The sequence below is a fragment of the Dermacentor silvarum genome, unplaced genomic scaffold (genome assembly GCF_013339745.2).
Source record: "Dermacentor silvarum isolate Dsil-2018 unplaced genomic scaffold, BIME_Dsil_1.4 Seq479, whole genome shotgun sequence".
NCBI classification, from domain to species: domain Eukaryota; kingdom Metazoa; phylum Arthropoda; class Arachnida; order Ixodida; family Ixodidae; genus Dermacentor; species Dermacentor silvarum.
In genome coordinates this window covers 184786-209271 of record NW_023606300.1, presented here as the reverse complement: position 1 = coordinate 209271, position 24486 = coordinate 184786, and the positions used below count along the sequence as shown (strand labels likewise).

Here is a 24486-nt window from a genome sequence, read left to right as displayed (position 1 = left end):
ACCTGCCTTGCCTTTTGGACTTCCCCATGACATCACCACTTGCCCCTAGAACCAATGTATAACAGCAACCGAAATTTTGAACACTGCACAGTGTGTTGCTCGATTTCTTTTATGATCTGCTTGTGCATAGGTATAAACATGGTGGTTGTGAACGATGTTGCTGCCATGTTGACTTTGCACTAAACCACAACTTTGATTGCCGACTGCTGTGCAAGTGATCTGGTTAGAGCGTTGCACTACTGAGCTTGAGGTTGCAGGTTCGATCCTGGTAGCAGCAGCCAGATTTTGATGACAAAATACAAGAACGCTTGTGTACTTAGGTTTAGGTGTGCATTAAGGAACCCCAGGTGGTCGAAATTAATCCATAGTTCCCCACAATGGTGTTCCTCATAATCAGATCATGGTTTCAGCATGTAAAACCCCAGAATTTAATTTTTTTAGCACTGGCTAGGCCTAGCGGCCTAGACAGTACTGTGACGAAAATTTGCCTACAGCTGGTGGAGTGGCTGGCAACAAATTTTTATGGGAAGCTCTCCATAAATAAGCTCATACCCGTAGACCTCATCATCGAGATCACAGACAGTCTTGACTGACGGCTGTGGTAGCAGAGTTAAGTTCACGTACGGCCTTCTTTGTGTCTGAAAAACTGAACGGCGATTGTGCTTAACAACTGCAACTTGAAATGCATGGGGGAAATTTTCTTTACTCTATGCTGAAATGGCACACTCTCAATGCACGTACGCGTTTAGGCCCCTGCAACTTGGCTTGGTTGCATCGCAGCAAGTCGGTGGCGGTGCGAGCGTTTGCTGCCTCGTTGTGTTAACCAGATGGTGTGTTAACATCATGTTGTCAGGAGTGCCTGCGGCAGTGCCTCGCTAGTTGCACTGCTTTGCGCCCTGCTGTGCCAGTGTTATAAAGAGGTTTGATTTTAATAAGGCTGTGCCCTGCTGGAATCTCATGAAACCTCATGGTTTGCAGCTCGTGCCCTTGCCCTGGAGAAGGAGGCTGGCCGCACAGTTGTCTACTGTGCCATGGGCTCAGAGTGGCGACCCTTTGGGCTGCCTCGGCAGCGGAGGCCCTTGGACTCGGTTATCCTGGATGCTGGCATAGCCGAGCGTCTGCTAGCTGACATCCGGGAGTTCATCGCCAACCCCCAGTGGTATGCTGAACGAGGTGAGCCTTGTGTAGTTGCATGCAATGTTAGCCTGACTGGCACATCTTCAAGGTGTGGCAAGCAACAGTGTTAGGACAGACACGAAATGGTCTTGCTTTTCAAGCGGACAGCTTTCTTTGGCTCTTTCACCCATGGTTGTCGGCAGTGGCCGGACATTTTGGTCGGTGCAAAGGGAAATACTCTTGCACAACCGAGTTGCGGGGCACCTTCGTCGCCGAAGGCCAGCTAGCCCTTTGACATACATGCACTCCCACGCGAGCGCTCTGTGGTGTCTGAAGGTTTAGATACTGCGGTGAGTGGTGGTGCATTGCTGCTTTTTCTGCCATCTGGGGCTGATAATTTCGGAGCGTGTTTGCCGCCAAAGTCTGCTGCACGTCTTTTTTGGAAATGCGTTGTTTTGTTTTGCCAGCGCACCACAGCTTCACTTCGACTGACTCCCAGAGTTCGTGGGACCCGCGTGATTTCAAAGTCAATGGCTGGAGGAGTATCTTGTCTCTGCAGAGTAAATGAGCACAAAAAAAAGTGCAGGTGCACAGCCGTTGTCCTGCCATCGTCGTTACACTGTCCTGATTCCATTGTCATCAAGCCATCTTGGCCTTGCTGCCATTGTCATCAAGCCATCATCATCTCCATTGCTGTCATCCCATTGTTGTCACACCATCATCGTCATGCTTTCATGCTGTCTAACAAAACATGTTGACGATAATTAGTGCAGCCATCATCGAACACCATTATCGACGTTAGCAGTAAACTTAAGAAGCCTTCCTAGTGTGTCCATATGATTTCTGCGATCCTCGTGACCTTTTCACTTACTTTGACAATCATCTTTGACGGTTTCTGCAACAACTTTTCTTGTCGTGTCTTCGTCCTTGGGCTGTTTGCCAAGATGGCCCACTCTTTTATTCCTTGTTTCAAATTGCAAGAATTATTCATGCCTGTGATGTTCACTAGCAATTGTTTGGTTCATGTAGCTCTCACACATCTCAGGGGTGCGGATGTTTAGGAGATGGACTGAAACACGTATGATGGCACACACACATGATTTAATGATACGAAACGAACGAGTCCCCAGAAAAACAAACTGACACTAATAAACAAAATATGTGTAACACATACACTTTGCTCTAACACATAGACAGAACTAGCAGCTAGCTATGCTGTCCTCATAGCCCGTTTTAGTCCCCGACACTCCTAGCAATCTGGCAACTCTAGCCTCGATGATGTGTCGCTGCATGAGTAAAACATTCTTTCTTTGGGTTGTCAATTCTTGTTGTGTCAGAGTCCGAGCTTGATCACGTCTCTTCGAGGGTTGATACTCCCGACAATCCTGAAGATGTTGTCGCCTGTGTCCGGTCGCCGTCGATGACGTGGCAGCGAGGCCCTGCAGGTTAGGCCTAGCAACGGGTTCGGCTGCTGCTTCCATCTGGTGCCTTGCTCAGGTGCCGATGAGGGCCCCAGGGACTGTCTTGCGTGCCCCCATTGGCCTGCCTTCGAAGCGGGATTGCTGCTGGGGTTTCCAGAACTACAATGAGTGGCTGCAGCAAGTCTGAGGAGCCTTGCTCGAACGTCGCCAAGGTCGATGACCATGCCTTAGACTGCCAATGTCACGGCCTCCGGAGCCGAACACCCGCTGCTCCTGTCTCCAGTATGGTGCCGGCGAGGCGACATTCTCAGACCGGAGCCACGCAGATAATACCAGCTCAGCGCTGCCTTTTCCCTCGATCATGGCTCGGGTCATGCACCTCGAGCTCTCGTGCTGTTTGGAACACCACGTGTTCTTCGTCGTCGTTCTTCTGCATGTTGTCTCGTACTCATGACAGTCGCACAGTATATGAAAGTTCACATCTGACTTAAAATGGGGGTATTAAGCCCTCGTCTGTTTGAACAAGTGCTGAACAATTTCTGTGCTCGTTTTTACACTGCTAGTTGTACGAGAGACAGTTCAGCAGGGTTTATGGGGGTGCAACTTGTCCTGGCACTTTACACACAAAAGAAGTAAATTATTATAACTGCAGTCCTGAGTGTTGGAATGGCATTGTCGTTACTGATAGACCATGCAATTGAAGCAACTCATGCCATCAATATAATAAGTCGTGCAATTTAATGAGAGTTTGCAGCAGCGCCTCATGTACTCTGACAATTAGCGCAACCAATAACCAAACGTAGATTTTTAAGAAGGAAAAGAAAGTAAACACTACCTATTACATACAGTGGAATCTCGTTGATACGATCTTCACGAGAACTGGAAAACAAAACGTGTCATCTGAAAATCGTATTTTCTGAAATACATTGCTCCTGGTTTGGGAAAGAACAAAAAATTATTATCCCGAAAAACTTATTATACAGAATCGTATCAACGAGATTCCACTGTAACTGCTTTTAGAATTGTGGATCACATTCTGGTGCAGGCATCCCGTATCGAAGAGGCTACCTGCTGTATGGGCCCCCAGGCTGTGGCAAGAGCAGTTTCATGTAAGTGACTCCAGGGCTTCCATGTAAATCCCAGGAGTTCTGGATTGGAAGCAAGTGCAATTTGAAAAATGAACTGTCCGGTGAGCTAAAGCTTGCAGGTTCAAGTTACATTAATAGCAGGGTGCAAGGCCAAGCTTGTTGGCATTCAATTTTTGATGTTTTTATCACACAATAAAGGCTGTGGCTAATTGTATGTCTGTTGTATTGCTTTGAAATTCAATATAAGTATGTCATATATACCCGCTGGTTTGTTTATGGAAATATTTTAATGTACTTTATTAATTTCAGCTGCATTCATGTTGAATACATTGGATGAAAGCATTCCAAGTCACTGTACATAGAAGCAAATTGTGTCTTTTTTTTTTTACTGGTACGATTTCTGGAAAGGTATCCATTGCGCATATCTGGTTAATTTTTTCAGTATGCATTGAAAGTATACGTTGAAAGCTATGGGAGACTAAAAGGAGTGAGATGATATTGATGCAGCTTCGACACTGATTTGAACATATGTTTCTTAGACATGCGTCTTATGAAATAATTTGGCTGCCATCCCTTGCCTAAAAGCTGAACATCGACTACCTCTCTCACATCACGCTCGTCCTGTCTTCTTTGTATGCATTCATTTGGACCCCTCTCATTTTTTTTCGGGTGTACCTCAGGGCTTTGTCCTGGGGCCATTATTGTTTTGTTGTACATACTGTATTTACTCGATTCTAGGGCGCGCTCGATTGTACTGCGCACCCGTTTTCCGGGACCAAAAAAAAGAGAAAAGAAAAGTTCTTTACAGTACCGCGCACCTCATGCTTTCATACAGAAATACAACTTTCTCTCATTTGGAAAAGCAAAGATTTACTTCCGATGCACTAAAATGGCGATGAATAAAAAAGTCGCAGTTTCGCCCATAAGGCGAAGCATCGATTGCTATGGCAAATTAGTAGACCGCTATATGAAGTAAGGATAGCAGTTTTATCGGCGGTAAACTTGCAAACATTCGCTTACTAAATAAATTAAGAAGCACGGTGTCATGCGCGCTCAACCAAACATGAACACATCTCGCTCGTTGACTGCGGAAACTCGCTGTCAAAACGCTGGAGTGACGAAGTGTGGCAAGCAAATTGACTTTCGTGCTATCATGCCTCTCGCTTCAATGCGATCTATAAGCTGCAAAAACACAGCACGCGGCGTACTTTCCCCGTCACAGATCGCTTTCAAGATAGGGCCAAGGCGATCGTATTGCCGAAGTAGATCGTCGCAGAATATGACCTTCTGTGCACTAAAACCCCTCCGTGTTGCTTTGTTGGCGAAAATCCTCTCCTTCTGTTTGCGCCAGTCTTGCACGCAAGTTTCGGATTCTCTGCACGCACGTGATGCAGGCTGATTTCCGTCCATCTCTGCACACGTGATCACTTTCCTTTGAAATGCCGCAGCATGATGAACTCTGCACTTTATGGTGATTGAGCAGACGCAGAAAACGGGAAGACAGACGGTAGACTAATGCCTAAGCATCTGTACTGCAGCACATGGAGGAAGCTACGGCAGCTTGGCTAGAGTCTAGCTAAGCTCGAAGCGCGTGCGAGGCAGACATTTTGAAATGCAGACAACGCAGATTTAGGGTCGTACTCGATTGTAACGCGCACGCAATTTTTGGACTTGTTTTATCGGAAAAAAAGTGCACGTTAGATTCGAGGTAAATATGGTAACGATATTAAGTGAAGGTTTGGCATCACAGTTACGGCTCTTTGCAGATGATCGCGTGCAATGTAACGTGATTAGTAGTATCATCATCAGCCTGTATTTATGTCCACTGCAGGACGAAGGCCTCTCCCTGCGATCTTCACTTGCCCCTGTCTTGCGCTAGCGTATTCCAACTTGCACTGCAAATTTCCTAACTTCATCACCCCATCTGGTTTTCTGCCGACCTCGACTGCGCTTCCCTTCCATCCATTCTGTAACCCTAATGGTCCATTGGTTATCCATTCTACGCATTTAGTAGTATGGAGGATGCCAATTTAATTCAGGATGATCTTGATCTAATCAATGAACGATGCACTAAATGGTGCATGCCGATAAATACCGTATTTACTCGCATAATGAACGCACTTTTTTTCCCGATAAGTATGCGCAAAGTTGGGGGGTGCACTTATTATGCAGGGTACAATTTTAAGCAATTTTTTTTTCCACGGCCACCTCTAAAAAAGTCGCAGTTTCGCCCGAAAGACGAACCATTGATTACAATAGTAAATGCGTAGACAGCTATTCGAAGTAAGGAGAGTAGTTTTATCGGCCGTATAAAACTTGCGAACATTCGCTATGTAAACTAACAGGCATGGTGTAGTGTGCACAGGCAAAACATGAACACATCACACTCGATGACTGCGGACACTCGCTGTCCTAAACGCTGGCATGAGGAAGTGCTGCAGCAACAGGAAGCGAAGTGACCTTTATGCTGGTATCATCACTTCAACGCAAAATGAGTGCGAGAACAGAGCATGCACAAATGTATGAGCCGCCGTCGCAACTAGACTCAGCCCTCCAGACGCAGATCGCTTTTAAGTTAGGGTGCGTGCGGCCGTGCAAGTTGCTGCACCATTTCCCCCCTTGCGCATTTCCCCCCTTGAACACGCGAGTGATTGAGCCGCGATCGTCGGCGCCGACGACAAAAATGCGCCTGGAGTGTCCGTAATTGATGTCGCAATAAAGGTAAGAGACACACGGTTTATTGGCGCCTGATACAATCGTACCCGCGGGACGCCATATCAGACGCCGAATCGTATCATGTCCAACTACTTCACTGCAGCAAGGTCAGGTTGCGATCATTATGCGAGGAAAAGAAAAAAGTCGCAGTTTCGCCCGAAAGGGGAAGCATCAATTGCGATTGCAAATTAGTAGACAGCTATACTGAGTAGGGATAGTAGTTTTATCGGCTGCATAAACTTGGGCACATTCGCTTACTAACTGAATTACCAAGCATGGTGTCAGCGCGCACAAGCAAACATGGATAGATCACACTCGATGACCGCATACAACCATTGTCAAAACACTGGCGCGAAGTAGCGTGGCCGCCGCAGCGAGCGAGGGTTCGTGCGGTCTATCGCTTCAACGGAAACAGAGCGGCGAAAGCACAGTGCATACAAAGGGCCGGTATTTGTAGCGATGCCTTTCCAGTGCTAATGCCTTTTTGCGCTTATCGCGCTTTGTCAGTGGTCAGAGTGATGGTCCGCTCGCGGTATCACGGGATCAGCCGGCCGTGAGCGTTGGATGATAAGACTAGTATGGAATAAGTCATAACGCATCGCTACAAAATACCGGCCTTTCAAGATACAGTACTTTCAAGATACAGTGCGCGCAACAGCTCGTGCCGCCTCGCAGATCACTTTCAAGATAGCTCCGTGAGCAGCAGCCACGTAAGCAGAACGCACCCTCCCGCCCTCCCGTCTCCGTCGCCTCCTCCCCGTTCCTCGCACGTGAACGAAGACTATGCACTTCTGGCCGCCGTCCTCTCTCGCGTGCGCGAGATTAAGCTGTGGTTGCCGGCTCACCCTCGCACGCTTTCACTTGCACACACAATGCACGTCCCGCGGGGACAATTTTATCGCCGTTGGACTTTATATGGGACATCATTATGACGGCGACGGCAAAAGTGCGCTTGGAGTGTCCATATGATTGGTTATCGCAATAAAAACACATTTCTTGATTGGAAAAGTGGGGCTGCGTTCATTATGCGAGTAAATACGGTATAACCAAAACAGTCAACATGACATTCACTTGAAAAGAACCCCTTAAAAGTTTCTTACGCTATGATTAATGATGAAATAAACAAGTAACAGAGTTTAGTACTGTTTGGTACACTCCAGTATTATCATGGCAACAAAAGGTGAAACTATGTAACTGCCAAGGCAGGAAGAATACAGTGGAGACCGCTTATAACGTAAGTTTGCCGGAGTCGCGAATATCCGCACTATAAGCGGTACCCGCACTATAACCAAAGCAACAATTTTCAAGGCCCACACATATGCAAAACTGGCACCGAGCCACCACGCATATGCGACAGTTGAGGAATGCGGCTAGAACGTTTGCATTCAATTTACAGTCAAATCTCAGTAATTCGTACCAAATCACAGCGGCGGCACTTCCAACGGCATTGCTCCGGCACCACCATAGAGTAAAAGCTTAGGGGAGACCCCTCAATGTAAGCGCGCGCACACACAAAAAAACAAAAACAAAAAAAAAAACGCGGCGGACATTTCAACCCTCTCTCAAATGGCAAGGTTGCCGATTCTGCGTTGCGCCGGAACATGCCGACGTCTCAGCCACGCTACCGTAGCCACGAGTAGAAATGGCAGTGAACCCTTCTTTCTCCTTTATGCTTCCTCTACTTTCTAGCCACGTGTTGACCTTGCACGCTGCGGCGCTGTCCCAGGCCGGCCAACGAAACTGCCCACGCCGCAAACGCCCGCTTCCTGATAACGGCAGAAAACGAGGGGAGCTGGCGCCGGGCCGGCTGTAGCGGCGGTGCCTGCATGGCGGCGGGTGCACACGGTGAGTCGAAAGTGAGGGAGCTACGAGGGAGGGCGAGGGGAGCCACCGAAGCGGCGGAGTTGCCAAGGCGAAATCCGCTTCCCTGCCGCCCTTCTCCCTCACATTCCACGGTCTCCGCGTGCGCCCTTCGCCGTGCCGTGCCGGCGCCGCCCGCTCACTCTCTGAAGTTTCGTTTACTGCCGTTATCGTAAAGCGAGCGTTGGCCGTTTCGTGGCCCTCGCTCACTATGCGCGTCGTGATATTTCACGACTCTACTCGCACTCAAGATTCTGGTTTCAGCCTCACTGGCTGTTCGTTCGCACCACGTGCCCTTCTCCTCCACTTTGTCTCTCTTTCTTCCTCGAGCACTCCTTGGGGCGCCCGTTTGAGGGGAGGGTTCGCCGTCTCCGCTGACTTCCTTGCTCCCAGGCAGCCGCACTGTAACCGGTATTTCGTTTCCCGCAACTGCACTATAAGTGATACGTGTATACAGTAAAAGCTCGATGATACGATCACGGCTAATACAAATTTCCGGATGAGACGAATTTTGCTGTGGTCCCGGCCGAGCCCCATTACATTGCAACGTGCTAGAGAACGGGTGTTACGAATCGATTTTCAGCCTGCGTCGGTTGATACGAATAAATGCCGTCCCACTGACGGCCGCGAAAGAGCACAGCGCGCAGTCACGCGCTTTCTCCCGTTATCTTTTGGTGCGGAGGCGCGGACGCGGCGCCGGACAGCGCGAACTCCGCGAATGAGCGCGAAAAGTTTGAAGCGGCGGCGCTTTTGTACTTTTCCTCCTTTTCGGCGGCCGCCCATCGGACGGAGTGGCTGCTGTGCTTCGGGCCGCGTTCTTTGTGTTTGCGCCATTTTACCTAGTCGCAGCGAGCTATGTCTACCGAGATAGGATTGTCTACCGAGATAGAAGGACATTAGAGACTTTTTCTTCAAGAAATAAATGCTTTTTACGTACATGTGCCTGAGTGAGTTCACCTCTGACTCTTTAATTTAGCTACAGTCGAATCTCGTTAATTCGAACACGCTTATTTCGAACATACCGCGCACCGACAATGCTCTTAGCAGCGCGCCAAATCACGCGGCGGCGCCTCCAACCGGCATTGCTCCGACACCGCCATAGAGCAAAAGCTCAGGAGAGACCCCTCAATGCCGTGCGCGAAGGAACGGGGAAAAAAAAAAAAGAACCCGCGGCGGAAATTTCCCCCTCTCTCAAATTGCAAGGTCGCCGTTTCTGCATCGCGCCGGAACAAGCGTGTACATGCCGACTAGAGTGTTCTAGACAACCGTATTCTAGCACACACTAGTGCCGACATCTCAGCCACACGGCTAAAATGGCAGTGAACCCTTCTCCTCTATTTTCTAGTCACATGTTGACCTTGCACGCTGCGGCAGCAGCGCAGAGGGAAGCAGCGGCGGAGGCGCAGTCGGGCCAACGAAACTGCTCACGCCCGCAAACGCTCGCTTCCCGATAACGGCAGAAAACGAAACTTCAGGGAGCGGCTAAAATAAGCTGGCGCCAGCACGGCGGCGGGCGCGCACGGAGATGTGCGCACGGAGTCGAAGGTGAGAGAGCTACGAGGGAGTTGAGAGGGAGGGCGAGGGGAGCCACAGAAGCGGCGGAGTTGACGCGGCCAAATCCGCTTCCCTGCCGCCCTCCTCCCTCACCTTCGACGGTCTCCGCGCGCACCCGTGTGCCGGCGCCGCCCGCTCCCTGAAGCTTCGTTTTCTGCCGTTATCGGGAAGCGAGACCGTTAGCCGGCGTGGGCAGTTTCGTGGCCCGCGCTTGCTATGCGCTTGCGCGCCGCGATATTTCACGACTCGCACCGTTCGTGCATCGTGCTATGGTGCACTAATATTTCAAAAATACGTCCTTTTAATTCGAACAAATTTTCGGGCCCCTTCGAGTTCGAATTATCGAGATTCGACTGTAGTTTTAATTGTGTTTCGATGATACGAATTTCGGCTAATACGAATATTTTTCGTGACCCCGTGAGATTTGTATCATCGAGCTTTCACTGTACATGGAGTGCTACGTGAAAATTAACGGGAGTCTGAAAAGACCGCGCTATATCCGGTTCTGCACTATAAGCGGTTACGTTATAAATGGTCTATACTGTATTAGATTTTCGATGTAGGAACTGTAGAGCATTTAGTCAGTACATTGTAGAACTACTGCATAGTAAAACTTAAGTGCGGTCCATCTTTGAGTATGCTATTGTAGTGTAGGACCCTCCGACGGGGCCTTACACCGTTCAACTTGAGAGAAGTTAGGTGCGAGGTACGTGTGAAATAAATATGGTGTGAGATTAATAAACACTACAGAGGCTAAGGAAAGCTTAAAAGGAGACACATTAAATGGGTGACAGAGAAGGTTACACCTAAGGCTCTTTCATTTCATATACCACAATATGATAGGTATATCAAGGGACAAGTCTGTACTGCAGCCTTATAACTAGTCACAACGGGTAGACCATAAGTTGAAATTACGCGAAATCCCCTGCAAGACTGCAAGTTTCAAGTAATTGTTTTTTCTAAAATTGTTCAAGAATGTAATAGTTTTCCTGCTGGTCTTTTGTCAAATGACATATTTTTTTTGTCCTTTGAAGTGAATCAAATTCCTGCTTCCTTTTTGTTGTTGCATTGCATGGAAATTCACTGCATTTTTTTTTTGTCAAATGAAATTGAATTTAATTGCTTGTGTAGAACTCTTATGTTTTGAAACTGCTATAACTATCGCTATTATTTTTATGCCTTACATGCTACATATTGATGTGAAGAATTTGTCCATGTACGTTTCATACTGTTTGTAATCCACCCTCCCACTGTAATGCCTTTTTTGGTGTTGTGGATACTAAATAAATAATAAAAATAAAGGCCAGCTTAAAAAGCTGCTAATGCATGTCATGGATGTGGACCACTAAGCATGGATGGAAGCTCCAGCCCTTTCAGTTTTCTGTCTTCGTAACTAGTTCAGAAACAATGGGAGCAGCTCTGCTCACAGCAGACCATGTTATGGTGACCAGTTGCGAGATGTGACATGAGGCAGTCAGTGCTCTTCACTTGCTTCGCTGCTTGAGCACTTCAGCTCTAGAGCAGCTCTTGTTGCCATGTGTCATCAGGAGGTTGCCTAACCAGCCAACTGCAAGGCTGTGTACAGTATAGCCTGTTGTTGAAGGGGACATGCAGCTGGTAATCTGTCACCAATTATCGCCGAGATATGGCATAAAGGCCCACAGACTCGTTCCTTGTGCATAAATCTCAGTGCAATTGTTTATACAGTAGATTTCCGTTAATTTGATTCCCGTTCATTCAACCCGCCGTGGTGGCTTAGCGGCTATGGTGTTGCACTGCTAGGCACAAGGTCGGGGGAACGAATCCCGGCCGTGGCGGCCGCATTTTGATGGAGGCGAGATGCACAAACGCCTGTGTCTCGTGCATTGGGAACATGCTAAAGATCCCCTGGTGGTCAAAATCAAGTGCCCCACTACAGCGTGCCTCATAATCAAATCGTGGTTTTGGCATGTAAAATCCCAGAATTAATTCATTCCCGTTCATTCAATTTTTCAGTTAATTCGATCCCGACTGAAGGTCCAAGCTGGCGCCCATGCATTTCTGTGGGCCCTAATGTTCTTTATTTCGATCCTAAAATTGGTCTTCGCCGGTTAACTTGAACTTGACCCGTCAGCATGCACATGCCTAAACCCCTATGGTGACCCCAGTAGCGACTTCTTTAGTGGCAGCGTCTGTCTTGGCAGAGCTTAGGGACAGTGAATGCATTGAACACACGTCAAGCTTATTTTGGGCCCACTTTAGCAAGATTTCAAACAATAACGGCAGTTCGCAATGTCTGATTATGGTACTTAGCCAATTCCAATGCATGCCTTTTTTTCCCCAAGAAAATTGGGCCGGATATTGCCTGAGCGGTGGAATTAGATACGAAACCACAACCGCCTTCTCGGTGCTTGGATGCGTTACCGCGCAATATCGATGTACTGCGGCGAAGCTGGCTTTACAGCACTGTGTGGCGAAGCTGACCTTAGAAAACTGGCCACCATTGTGCAACACATATTAGACCCTTGCCAATTTTTGTTGCGAAAAAGTCAGATGTGCGTTTTATTTTTACTTTGTATAGAAGCTTTAATGTCATTTCTATGTGAATTTTCTACTTTGGACACATAGAAAGTGTGCGCGTGTCTGACTTGGGCAAATACTGCCAATTAAGTAGCAGTGTGCTTAGACGTTTTTTCTGTATCTTGTTCAATTTGACCCGCTGGATAATTCAATTTATTTTGTTGGTCCCATCAGAATCGAATTAACGTAACTTGACAGCATCACAAAAGTAGGGACAGCTGGGTGAGTTGCAAAAGAACTTGTTGTTGGGCTAGTTGCTAACACATCTTAAATGATTAAAAGAACGCAAATAGACAGTCGCAAACATGTACACGTCTACGCCCACAGACACACAAGATAACCCACCACACATAGTGCCTGGTTCCAACTTTGAAGTGAGTGCTGTGTGTGGTAGGCGAGTTGGTCTGGCAACATGATGAAACAGCGCCAAAGATGAGCGTGAACTACAGAAACAAGAATATGGTGTGCTGACTCTAAATTAAAGTTTATTGGAACAAACCTACATATAGACTCAGCCACTTCTTCCCGACTAAGATGAAGAGATGATTCAGTTATATGGGGTTCCTTTAATATTAGACTGTGCTGTACATGGTTCCCTCATGTCAGTGCCTCTTTGTCGTGTGTTGTGGTGGAGCACGTTTTTTTTTTTTCAAGCACACCCCTGGGTGCTCACCACCGCTGCAACAATTACCGTAGGAAGGCGGGAATGTTTAGCTCAAGGCAAAATGCGTTTGGTGCAACGTGTGGCATAGCATAGTTGCTCTATCTTCATAGGGTACAAAAGTGCTTGTGATGCATCTGCTGGTAATAGATTTCGCTATTGCGAGCATTATCAAAAGCATGCATACTATGGACAGAGAGGAAAAATAGGGAGGGACCACACGAACAACAGCCATTGAGAAGGGCACAATGGCTGCCTAGTCTTTAAGAAAAAGGGGACAGAAACAGGAGTAGAAGATTGGGAGAAGGGAAGAGGAAAGGAAGAACAAGATGACATGCCACAAAGACTACAGTAAATCAGCGATAAACAAGCACGCTGAAGTGGAAACTGTAGATGAGCCATGAACAAAAACGTTTATTAACATGAAGGAGTGAAGTGCAACACTTCAACACTGAATGTAGTGCTGCTAACCACTCTCAAAAGCAAGCCGTCAGCCATGCTTTAAAGGGGTCCTGTAATACCATTGGGCTTGTTGGAATAACACATTTCGTGTATAGCATACACTGTTGTGAATATCTCAGCCAGATATTGCAGTCGTGTGCGGCACATGAAGCTCTCAAGCGAGGCTCGAGGTCACCTTTTTCTTGAACACTCTTTTAGGAGCGAAGCTCCTTATAGCGGCACCCGTTCCGTCCCCGTCGTCGTAGTAGTAGTGTGTAACCAGTCTGAGAAAAATGAGAAAAAGAATTCCGAAGTTGTGTCCGTAGCGCGGAATCGAACCAGGGACCCCTCGCTTCCGAGCGCGCGGCGCTAACCACTACGCCACGAAGCGCACATAGACACACGCACCATGATGGCAATAAATACCCAACATTAACGAAAGGCCGCGTTTATAGCGCGTTTCTAACGCGTTTGTGCTAGCGCGTTACGGCCCGTGTAAGAAGCTGGTGTAAGACGCTGTGGCCTCTCCGCCTTACCTTCAACGTGTTTCGAACGCGCTGCCCAAGGCGGTGGCAAGTCAAGTTCACGTCGAGGAGCGTTTATGAATACGGGGGGGGGGTATACTCTCTCAGCAGTCATGTGATGCCGTCTGCAAACGCGGTGCACGTTCCGGCATGTGTAAATGGCTGCGTAAGACGCTGTGGCCGCGTACTGCACATTTCTAACGCGTTTGTGCTAGCGTCCCCTTAAGCGGGAGATCCGATGATTCCCTCCGGAGCTTCGCCCACTCATCATCATTCACCCCGTGGATATGCTGTGATTTTTTTTTAAGCAAGGCCTTCTACTCACCCATTTCGAAGCTACCTGCAACTTGCACGTGCCGTTATATGCAAGTTTCCCATAGACAACTGCTATTGGGTGATAGCTGACATCAATCAAGAAGGGTGTTTGGATCAGTCCACTTCTTCCGACTGTTATTGTGCATATTTGTTGACAGTTTAATATACAAGCTGAAGTAAGCAAAAATCTGTATATTAAATTTTAATAAGAATTGCATACTTCTGTAAGAAGCCGACTATCGCCTGTTCACACTTGGCTGCAGCCACCCATGTAGGAATTAAGCTTTGGTCAAACTGCTTATCGGTGTCGTAGTCGTCGGGTCTCGCTGATTTCGATTAGTTTTGAGCACTCAACTAGCCTCGAACCATGCGAAACTCAAGGTCAGACCACACGCCAGCCTGCGCTCACTCCTGGACGTTCTTTGCTAGACAGCTTGGCAATCTTTGCTTTTTATTGAGCTATTGACAGCGCTTCAAAATGTGCAGTATGAATGTGGCTACTATCTGTCGGTCAAGCTGGTACAGGACCAAGCTGGTACAGGACCAAGCTGGTCCGTACCACATAGCATGGCCAGACTGGAGCACATGAGCGTGAGCGCGCACTCCAGCCCTGTCGTGCACACAGCTAATGTTGTGCACATTTGCATGTTGCTGCGTCTTCTACGTAGCGTAGATAACGCGGCCGCCATGAGGGTCCTCGACAAGCCCGCTCGCTGAGGACAACCACATGCTCCAAGTTGTCTCTTTGAGTGACGTGGCTCTAGGCACGTGGCAAGTCGGCCCGTGCGCCAACATCTGACTCGAACAGGTCGTCTGCTTCCCGAGTTGCACACATTCGAAGTGTGTTGCCTTCATGGTCAAAACTCGTTACGTTAGGAATCCGTTCAACGTGAGTCCACAGTGCGGCATCCATAGCTTACCCGATATGTACACTGCCGACATACTCGCACGAGCAAATATAAAGGTTACGTTTCATTCGACTCTCAGGAATTGGGGGATTGCCGTAGAGATAAGTGCAAAAGGGAATGTGCTACTTGCCACTCAGTTTGAGAAAACAAAGCCGCACGTATCTCTACTACACTGTAGCACAGCAAATGGATGAGACACGATGAACTCAACCATAATTTCAGGGATAGCCTCCGAGTTTGGCGCATTGTAGGGCCCGAAATTAAAAGTAGTGGCGTCTATGTGAACATCCAAAGTCAAATTTAAACTGCGTGCAATGGTGACATTCAGTAGGCGGAGCGTTTTGGACACCAACCTGGTCTGCTGTAGCCTTCGCAGTGCAAGGCACTTAAGAAGGACCAGGAGCACCGCAATGGGAATCACAGTCAATGTTTGATCGCCAATTGCTCTGCTTCTGCTGAACGCGTTAGAGTACTTATTGCTGCGAATAATTTCTGAAATAGGCTATTTTAACGTCCAATGCATTTCTTGATTTCGATAAAAGGTGTTTCAAGGCCCCTTTAACGTGTTATTTATGGCACATATAAATACAAAAAAGAATGCTTATTTTCTAAGTGTCCAGAACACATCGATAATAAGCATAGTTAATGAAAAGAAAAAAAAATGCAGGTCCCACGCACTGTGGGAATCGACGTAAGCAAAGCTATCTGTGCTCTTAATGTTCATTGACGGTACTTGGCAGTGATGCTAGCGGCATAAGACAGTCGTGATGCAATGTTAAAAGTTACTTTGTCTGCACCCACGTAATACACAGAACACAGAGACGTGTCATCCATTTGGGCGCTCCTTTACTGAAGAGCGCCCAAATAAGCAATGCTTTCTGGCGACGCAATTTCTTTCTCCTGCGTTATGTTAGGTGAACTGCCATGAATGCAGAACGGCAAGGTTAATCACCCGTTTCCTGACTGCGTCGGTGCGGGATCCGGTTGTACCCATTCCCTGCCTCCTCTCTCTCTGCTCCCTCTCGAACATTCTCCCTACCACCTCCCTGGATTGTCATTGCTGTTGTGTGTGAGCGCGGAGGCAAGCGCGGCAGCACCTGCAGTGGTTTTTCAGGGGTCACGCCGAATTACGGCGTCCAGAGAGTATTGTTGCGTCCCGCAGGGTGCGCCAGAAGGAATTGTGGCCCCCCTCTACCGAAACGTCGTTGACGTCGCCTATCTTGTCTCGCGCACCCCTGCCGTGAGCTCTCAGCCACCCTCCGACATGGCGTGCAAGGTAGCAGCAGCAGCAGCAATGGAAAAGTCAAAGAAAGAGACAAAGAAAGCTTCACTTTAAAAAATATATTGTGGGAACTTTTTCAGCAATAAGGAGGAAACACCAGACAGAAAACTGGAAGTGGGATTCACCCCAAGCCACCTATGACTTTGTTAGGAATTTACACAGACAGTCCTGCAACAGTTTGCAATTCTCAATTAATACCTGCAAAATAATGCTGGTCATGTCCTGCATATATTTAGCTTTGGAATGTAAGCTTCACTTGCGATGCATGTTCAATGCTTGGCATTAGCAAATTTGAATGTTTTTTTTATTGCGATAGCAATTATATGGACACTCCAAAGCAGATTTCTGCCGTCGCCGTGAGGTTCCGTATGACGTCAATGGAGATGAAATCGTCGCCGCGCGCCGCCGAACGCTGTATGTGCGAGTGAAAGGGCGCGAGGGATGCGCGCTTTCACGGGGAGTGAACGAACGGCGGAGAACAAACGTGCGTTCTGTGCTGTGCTCCCTTAAGGGCTGCAGAAGTAGGCGTCTCTTTCCTCCTTTACAATCACCATATATGTAGATCAAATGTACCTTCTTCCGACGCGCGAAAGACCGTGGGGGAGGGGCGGGAGGGAAGGGAGGCGACGTTGAGCTGCGGCACCAAGTGCCTATTTATATCAGAGGCTCCGGCAACAGTCACCAACGCAGCACGCATTTTGTGCGAACGCGGGCAAAACGCCGATGGCGTCGACAACAGTTCTGCGTGTTGCCGGTGCTGCTGCATGTCCAAGTTTATACAGCTGAAAAAGCTACTATCGTTACTGCGTATAGCTCTCTACAAATTTGCTATCGCAATTGATGCTTCGCCTTTCAGGTGAAACTGCGACAACTTTTTTTTTTTTTTTTGTAGCTGCTCTGCTAGTTTGTTCGACACGAACAAAGAATAAAAAAGCATTTTTTGCCACGAGTCATCTCACATGGGCAAAGTTAAAGTTGGTGAAGTGTGCAACCTCGTTGAAATGGCAATCTTTTGATTATTGCTTGTTTGGTGGAGGGGCTGTCATGCATTGAATGCCTCATAATATTGGAGTTTGTTGCACCAATTTTGTCATGATAGCTTGCTGCCTTCAAGCATCATAGAATGATAAAACAAGCAAATAACTAACCTTTTGCTGTTGGACAATTCTATTCTGGTTTTATGGAATGCGTTTCACCTAACTTGAAGCAGATTGATGCATCGAAAGGGCATCAGTCTGATGCGTTTTCAGATTTTAGCATGAGCAAAAGCCTCTTCTTAGAGACTACAGATGAAATAAAAGTTTACAGAACTTTCATCAGCTTGAATACCAGCAAGGCGCTAGACAGAAATATAATGCATATAAAAGCACTGTAGTGTGTTCTTGAGTTTATTGTCCCTGTTCTGGCTCACACTTACAGTCTGACACTTGAATCAGGATGGTTTCCAGATCAAATGGAAATAGCTAAGGTCTCCGTAATTCATAAAGGTGGTGACAAAAACAAAATAATAAATTGCCAACCAATAAGCATGCTTCCAGTTTTTTCGAAAGGGCTGTAAAGGATTATTTGACACATATCTCGAACCTTTTTACAAAGAGGTCTGCACTTTGGCTTTCACATTGGAAAGTCAACAGAAACTGCTCTGCTAACTCTAGAAGAATACATATTACAGAGCATAGGAAAAACATTCGATTGCCTTAATCTTGATATCCTTGCAGAGAAATTGTTCATGTGCGGCATTTGTCTGGCGAAGGCCAATTTAGGATCGAAATAACGAAAGTTTGAGTACATAGAAATGCATGAGCGCCACCAGGACCTTCGGTTGGGATTGAATTAACCGAAAAAATTGAATTAACCAAAGTGGAATTAACGAAAGTGTGCTATATTCCACGTTACGGCTCTGCTTTGTCCCGATTTTATTGTCTTCACCTGTGCAAAATATAGCTCATATTACATATGTAAAGACAAATTTCATATATTTTGAGCCAATCAGAGAGGGCATAGTCATCTCGTAAGCATTCAGAAAGCTGACAAGATGGTGAATTCGACAGTTAAAAAAAAATGGCATCCCAGATTGGACTGTCTAGGTGTTGTGTAAAAACTGTCTGGCATTTCTCTGGCACAAAAACTGAAATTATTAATTAAGACAAAGCCAATCTTCCTCTCCTGATTTCGTGCTCCATTCTTGCGTACCAAATCTGTCGTGAGATTTTTTATGTGTTTTCAAGTATCCCACTTGTTATTGTGCAAGAGCTGCTCTGAAAGAGGTTCACTTTTGGATGCAGTGTACTGGTTACTTTTGGATGCAGTGTAGTGTTTCTGTATTGATAAACATTCAACTAGCCCAGTGAAGATGCTGTCAGATTCCATAAATTTTAGGTCATTATGAAGATCTGCTGTAGAAACTTAAACAATAGAGGAGCTGCTACCTATCTTTTGCTTTTGCATTCTTTCTGTCCTACAAATCCTGTTCTCACTGTAAAACTGGCCTTTCTGGTATTCCAGGAGTGTGACCTACCAGTTTGGGCTAGCTTTATTTTTTCTCTTCGATGCCCCTCAAAGAACTGGTGCTGTGTATGGATGTCAAGTTGCACTACGTAGTTGTAAGAAGGCACAAGGATGTACAATCACACACACAGGATGAGGTTGTCGCTTGTTCAGTGTGTGTGTGTGTGTGTGGGGGAGTGCTTCTTTGTTCATCTTTAAAACTATGTAAGGCAACTTCGCACCCATGACCAATAGCCAACCGCCAGCTTTTATGGTCTCATGCAGCACAGCTCTGGCAGGTGCCCTTGAGTACAGCATCTGTGTGCTCAACCTGAGTGAGCGGGGCCTCTCGGACGACCGGCTGCAGCACCTCATGTCGGTGGCACCCCAGCAGAGCATCATCCTGCTCGAGGACATTGATGCTGCTTTTGTCAGCAGGGAGGAGAGCAGCACAGGTGGGCGGTGGTGGTGCCACAAGTCTCGTACCATGATCATCATTATCAGTGCAGGACTCTCTCCCTACAGTCCTTTCCTGTGTCAACAAACGCATCTTCTGCCTGCTAATTTCCTAATCTCACCAGTCCACCTAATCGTCTGTGGCCCTCAACCACGTCTCCCTTCCTTTGGAACCATGCTGTCTAATAGTCCACTGGTTATCGCTTATACATACATTCACATTTGACTTAAAGCCCAAGAAACGAGGACACAAGAAGGAAAGCCAGGCAGAACGATTGCTACTTCAAACGAAAGCTTATTCTCGGAAAAACACGGCTGTTTATCAGTCAGCGCAGAGATAAAGAGAAAAGGAAAGCACATCATTGCGCAAGCACGCTCCAAACCCCTCCCAAAATTTGAGAAAGTTATAAAAAGGTAAATGTGACCCGGCTAAGTTCATAAAAAACACAAAAACCTAAAGCTTCGAAAGCATAACACTTATAGAAACAAGCTCTGACTTGGGCCCTTATCATGTGGGCATTGATAGTGCTGGATTTGCAGCGAAAAACTATTGGTCGAGATATGCTGTTTCACTTATGTGAGGTCGCGGGATCGAATCCCGGCCACGGCGGCTGCATTTCGATGGAGGCAAAATGCAAAAATGCCCGTGTGGTTGTGTTGTAGTGCATGTTAAGAACCCCACGTGGTCAAAATTAATCGGGAGCCCTCCACTACGGCGTGCCTCATAATCAGAACTGGTTCTGGCACGTAAAACCCCAGAATAAAGAAGGTTAATCGAGGGCTTGCTGACATACGTGAAACCAGTTTGTTTAAATGTAGAAAGCCTCTCCAACCTCCCTAGTCACCCTATGTTGGTGCCAGAAAAGCACTGATATGTCTTACAGGACAGGTTCGCATTCGCATTGTTAGCAGTGTATAGCAAGATGTGAATACGGTGACCCTTTGAGAGAGCTGTGTTACTCTTTAAGTCTGATGTTCAGGCAGTGGCATGTCTGCCCGACGTATTTTCATCCACATGAAAAAGGAACATGACACTACAGGCACTAGGAACAAAGGTTATGCCATGTCTCTTGGTACACTGAGCTTGTTTCGGCATCGCCTTCCTGCGCGTGCGCTTTAGAAGAGCTGGAGAAATAGCGCCTAGCTTGTTCTTAGCAGTCAAAACAACATCAACGTTGTAGTGGGAGGCTACTTTTTTTAGATGATGCGAAATCCTGTGAATATATGGTAATACCGCATACTTACCGTATTTATTCCAATATAAGGCGACGTTTTCTTCCTAGAATTTTTAGCCCCGAAGTCACTTCCTGCCTTATACGCGAATTTTGCAGGGCAAATCCCAACTCGAGCTCACCTCTTACCGCCCAATAGCGCTGGCCAGCTGTGTAGGCAAGGTAATGGAACGGATGCTCCTTGGCCGCCTAGAATGGTACCTTGAACACTACAAGATTTATCCGAATTGCATGGCTGGTTTCCGACGTGACCGCTCTTCCATCGACAATGTAGTTGATCTCGTTTCGTATGTTCAGCACGAAAGGTCCCGTAAGCGTTTATCTGCAGCTTTATTTTTAGATGTGAAAGGCGCATACGATAACGTATTACATGAGTCCATTCTCGATGCTCTTGCGACGGTTGGCCTAGGTGGTCGAGTCTTCTTGTGGATTGCAAGTTACCTATCTGCAAGATCATTCTTTGTGTTAACTGACGATGGCCCGACTACGCGACGCTATACGAGCAGAGGCGTTCCTCAAGGCGGTGCTCTCAGCCCGACGCTATTCAACCTCGCTCTTCTTGGACTTGCTGAATACTTACCAACTACCATCAAGATTTCAATATACGCAGACGACATCTGTGTCTGGACTTCGGCAGTCACACGTCCTCAGATACGTGCGCGGCTTCAAAGAGCAGCAACTTTGACAGCGAGCTACTTGTGTAAACAAGGTCTCAGCATATCACCAGAAAAATGCGCACTAGTGGCATTTACTCGCAAAAAAATGACGCCTTATGTCATCTCAATCAATGGGCGGACCATTTCCTATGTCAAAACCCACAGGTTTCTTGGCGTAATCATTGACCGAGACCTCTGTTGGAGCCCACACGTGGCCTACATGAAACAGCGCCTGACAGCAACTTCCCAGTTGTTTAAATACTTGACAGGAAAGACATGGGGGATGTCAGTAGACGCAATGCTGAAACTCTACAGAGCTCTCTTTCTCGGGTTTTTAAGATATAGTCTACCTGTACTGAACAACACTTGCAAGACAAATATTCGTGTTCTGCAGGCAGAACAAGCTCAAGCACTCAGAGTTTGCCTTGGTTTACCCAGATGCACGTCAACAGAGGCAACTATTGCGATTGCTCGGGACAATCCGATGCAAACTCACATTACGGTGGAAGCCCTGAGAACGCACATCAGACATTTTGCACGTGCCCCCTATCACCACCTTGCAACACTACCTTCGGACCGGCGCCAAGCATCGTTCTCTAAAACTATCATCAAGTACAACGACAAACTTCCCTCGGGCTTCACCGCTGCATCTAAACCATCGATACCCCCTTGGTGTCTTATTAGCCCCACAGTACATCTCAGTGTACCAGGAATCAAGAAAAAATCTGAGCTGTCGTCACCTGTGCTGAAACAACTGTCTCTGCTTCTTCTACACGAGAGGTATGCGGACAGTGTACATATTTATACTGATGGTTCCACAAACCTCCAGTGTTCGTCCGGTGCTGTGGTTGTCCCAGCAAGAGCTACTACCATCAGCTTCAGGACTGACCACCCAACGACATCGACATCTGCGGAACTAGCTGCTCTTCGTGCTGCACTTCGTTTCGTCAATCGGGAGTCACCTCGACAATGGTCAATCTTCAGTGACTCAAAGGCAGCCCTACAATCTGTGCTATCAGCTCTGCGTCGCGGGCCATACGAACAGCTCGTATTCGATATTAGATACTTACTCCATACATCACAGGAGAAAGGACACCACGTGACGTTTCAGTGGCTTCCAAGTCACTGCGGCGTCATAGGGAATGAAAACGCCGATAATGCCGCTCGGGCAGCTCTTGACGACACACAGGAAGAGGCCATACCACTCTCACGGTCCGACGCAGCCAGCAGACTTCGAGTGCTTGCACAGGAGATCACGCTCTCTCTATGGTGCACACCAAGCAGCCAGACCAACCGGAGCAATCGTCACTACCACCTGCCCTCTTTGATGCATCTCTGTATGCCAACTGGACTCCGCCGAAAAGAGGCCACTATGCTTTATCGCTTATGGCTAGGGGTGGCATTCACGAAATCTTATTCATTCCTCATTGGAATGGCCGACAACGCTTTTTGCAATGCCTGTCTTTGCGAGGAGACGCTAGAACATATTCTATGTGACTGTCCTGAATATAATGTTCCGAGACAGTCCCTGGCGTCCGTTCTAGCACACCTGGACAATCGACCACTGTCAATTGAAACCATTCTCACGTGTCGTCGACAGAAGACATCGCAGCTGAAAGCGATGAAGGGACTGCTTAGGTTTTTAAAGGAAACGGGCTTGGACAAGCGGCTATGACAGTGATGTCACGTACCACGCAAGAGTGACGGACTGTGACTGACGATGTGTGTGCTGTGTACGTTATGTGCTCTCTCTCTCTCTCTCCTCCCCATCTTTCATTCCCCCTCACCCCGCTCCCATGTGTAGGGTAGCAAACCGGTTGTCCTGAACTGGTTAACCTCCCTGCCTTTCCTTCTCCACTCTTTCCTTCCTTCCTTCCTTCCTTGCCTTTAGGTGTGGCTTCACGGCAGCGTTAATTTCGTCTTACAATGTGGCTTTATAGCAGCGCGCTCTGTGGTGCCGTGAAGCCACACTATACGAAGAAATTAGCGCTGCCGTGAAGCCGCACCTAAAGGCAAAATTTGCATATAACCCACCCTTCGCTTGTTGAAGCTCCCCTGTTTCATGATCGCCATTTGGCATTTTGGCTGTGTTACCAATTCATTATTTCACGCGATCCTCGCCGAGTCTCGATAATCCGTCGGCTACTCTTTATTGCATTATATTGGTGTGCACACTTGAATTTCTTTTCTTGGGGCTCTCCAAATGCACCCTTGCCTTATAATCATGACCGCCTTATAATCGAATAAATATGGTATTTCTGTTCTCTACCCTTTGCTTTGGTGCATACTCCGCTGCTACCTTGATGACCTCGAGGCACTTCAAGCTGGCTATTGTAATAACAACTGCAGGGTAGCCAGCTTGGTGAAGTTTTTTGATCTGTTCATCCACGCTCTGTTTAATTAGGTGTTGGCAAGGCTTAGTCACACCGAGCGGATGCAGGAAAAGGCAATGCTATTTTTTATAAATTTGCAGTGGCACAAACGAAAGCTTAGGAAGGATTTTACGGATAGGGGCATCTATTTGCAGCATACGTGTAATCCCCCAAGCACAAGGTACAGGTCGAGCTGGATCTTGTGTTGTTTTGGGGTCTCCAACGAAAAGTTCAAACCTAGCCCTTGGTCTTTGAGCACTTTTTAGCACATCACTACCTTGTGATTGACTCACCATCTACAGCTTATGGTTTTTTGTGTTTTTTATGAGCATAGCTGTGTCACAATAAACTTTTGATAATTTTCTTACATTTTTTTGGTGGACTGGAGTGCGCTTTCGCAATGATGTACTTTGCTTTTGATATCTGTGTCGACTGATAAATAGGAGTGTTTTTTCGAGAATGACCTTTAGTTTGATGTCGTACTCATCGTGTCTGGCTTTCCTTCTTGTGTCATTCCTCGCGCGTTAAGTAAAGTATGAATGTATGTATAACAGATAACCAGTGGACGTTTAGATGCAGTATGGTTCCAAAGGAAGAGAGACTTGGTGGAGGGCTTTTTTTTTAGTATAAATTTCTACAAACTCGCCCAAATTTTAGCTTTTGCATGTTATACATAGTAGAGTAGACTTCCGTTAATTCTTCTCTGATTAATTCAATGCCAATTGAAGGTCCCAGAAGGCGCCCAAACATTTCAGTGGGCCCAAACTTTCATTATTTCGTTATTTCGATCTCAAGATTGGCTTTTGCCAGATAATTCGAACTGGGTTGTTCAGCTTCGC

The 24486-nt window shown here is 47.1% G+C and overlaps 1 protein-coding gene across 1 annotated transcript in view; it reads left to right on the top strand.

Annotated features, from left to right (window-relative positions):
• LOC119435136 (mitochondrial chaperone BCS1-like) overlaps positions 1-24486 on the top strand; it is a 79739-nt gene that overhangs the window by 16623 nt on the left and 38630 nt on the right. The window contains 3 exon segments of the mRNA XM_037702072.2: positions 979-1173; positions 3583-3646; positions 19217-19386. Of these exon segments, the coding sequence (XP_037558000.1) occupies positions 979-1173; positions 3583-3646; positions 19217-19386 (429 nt within the window).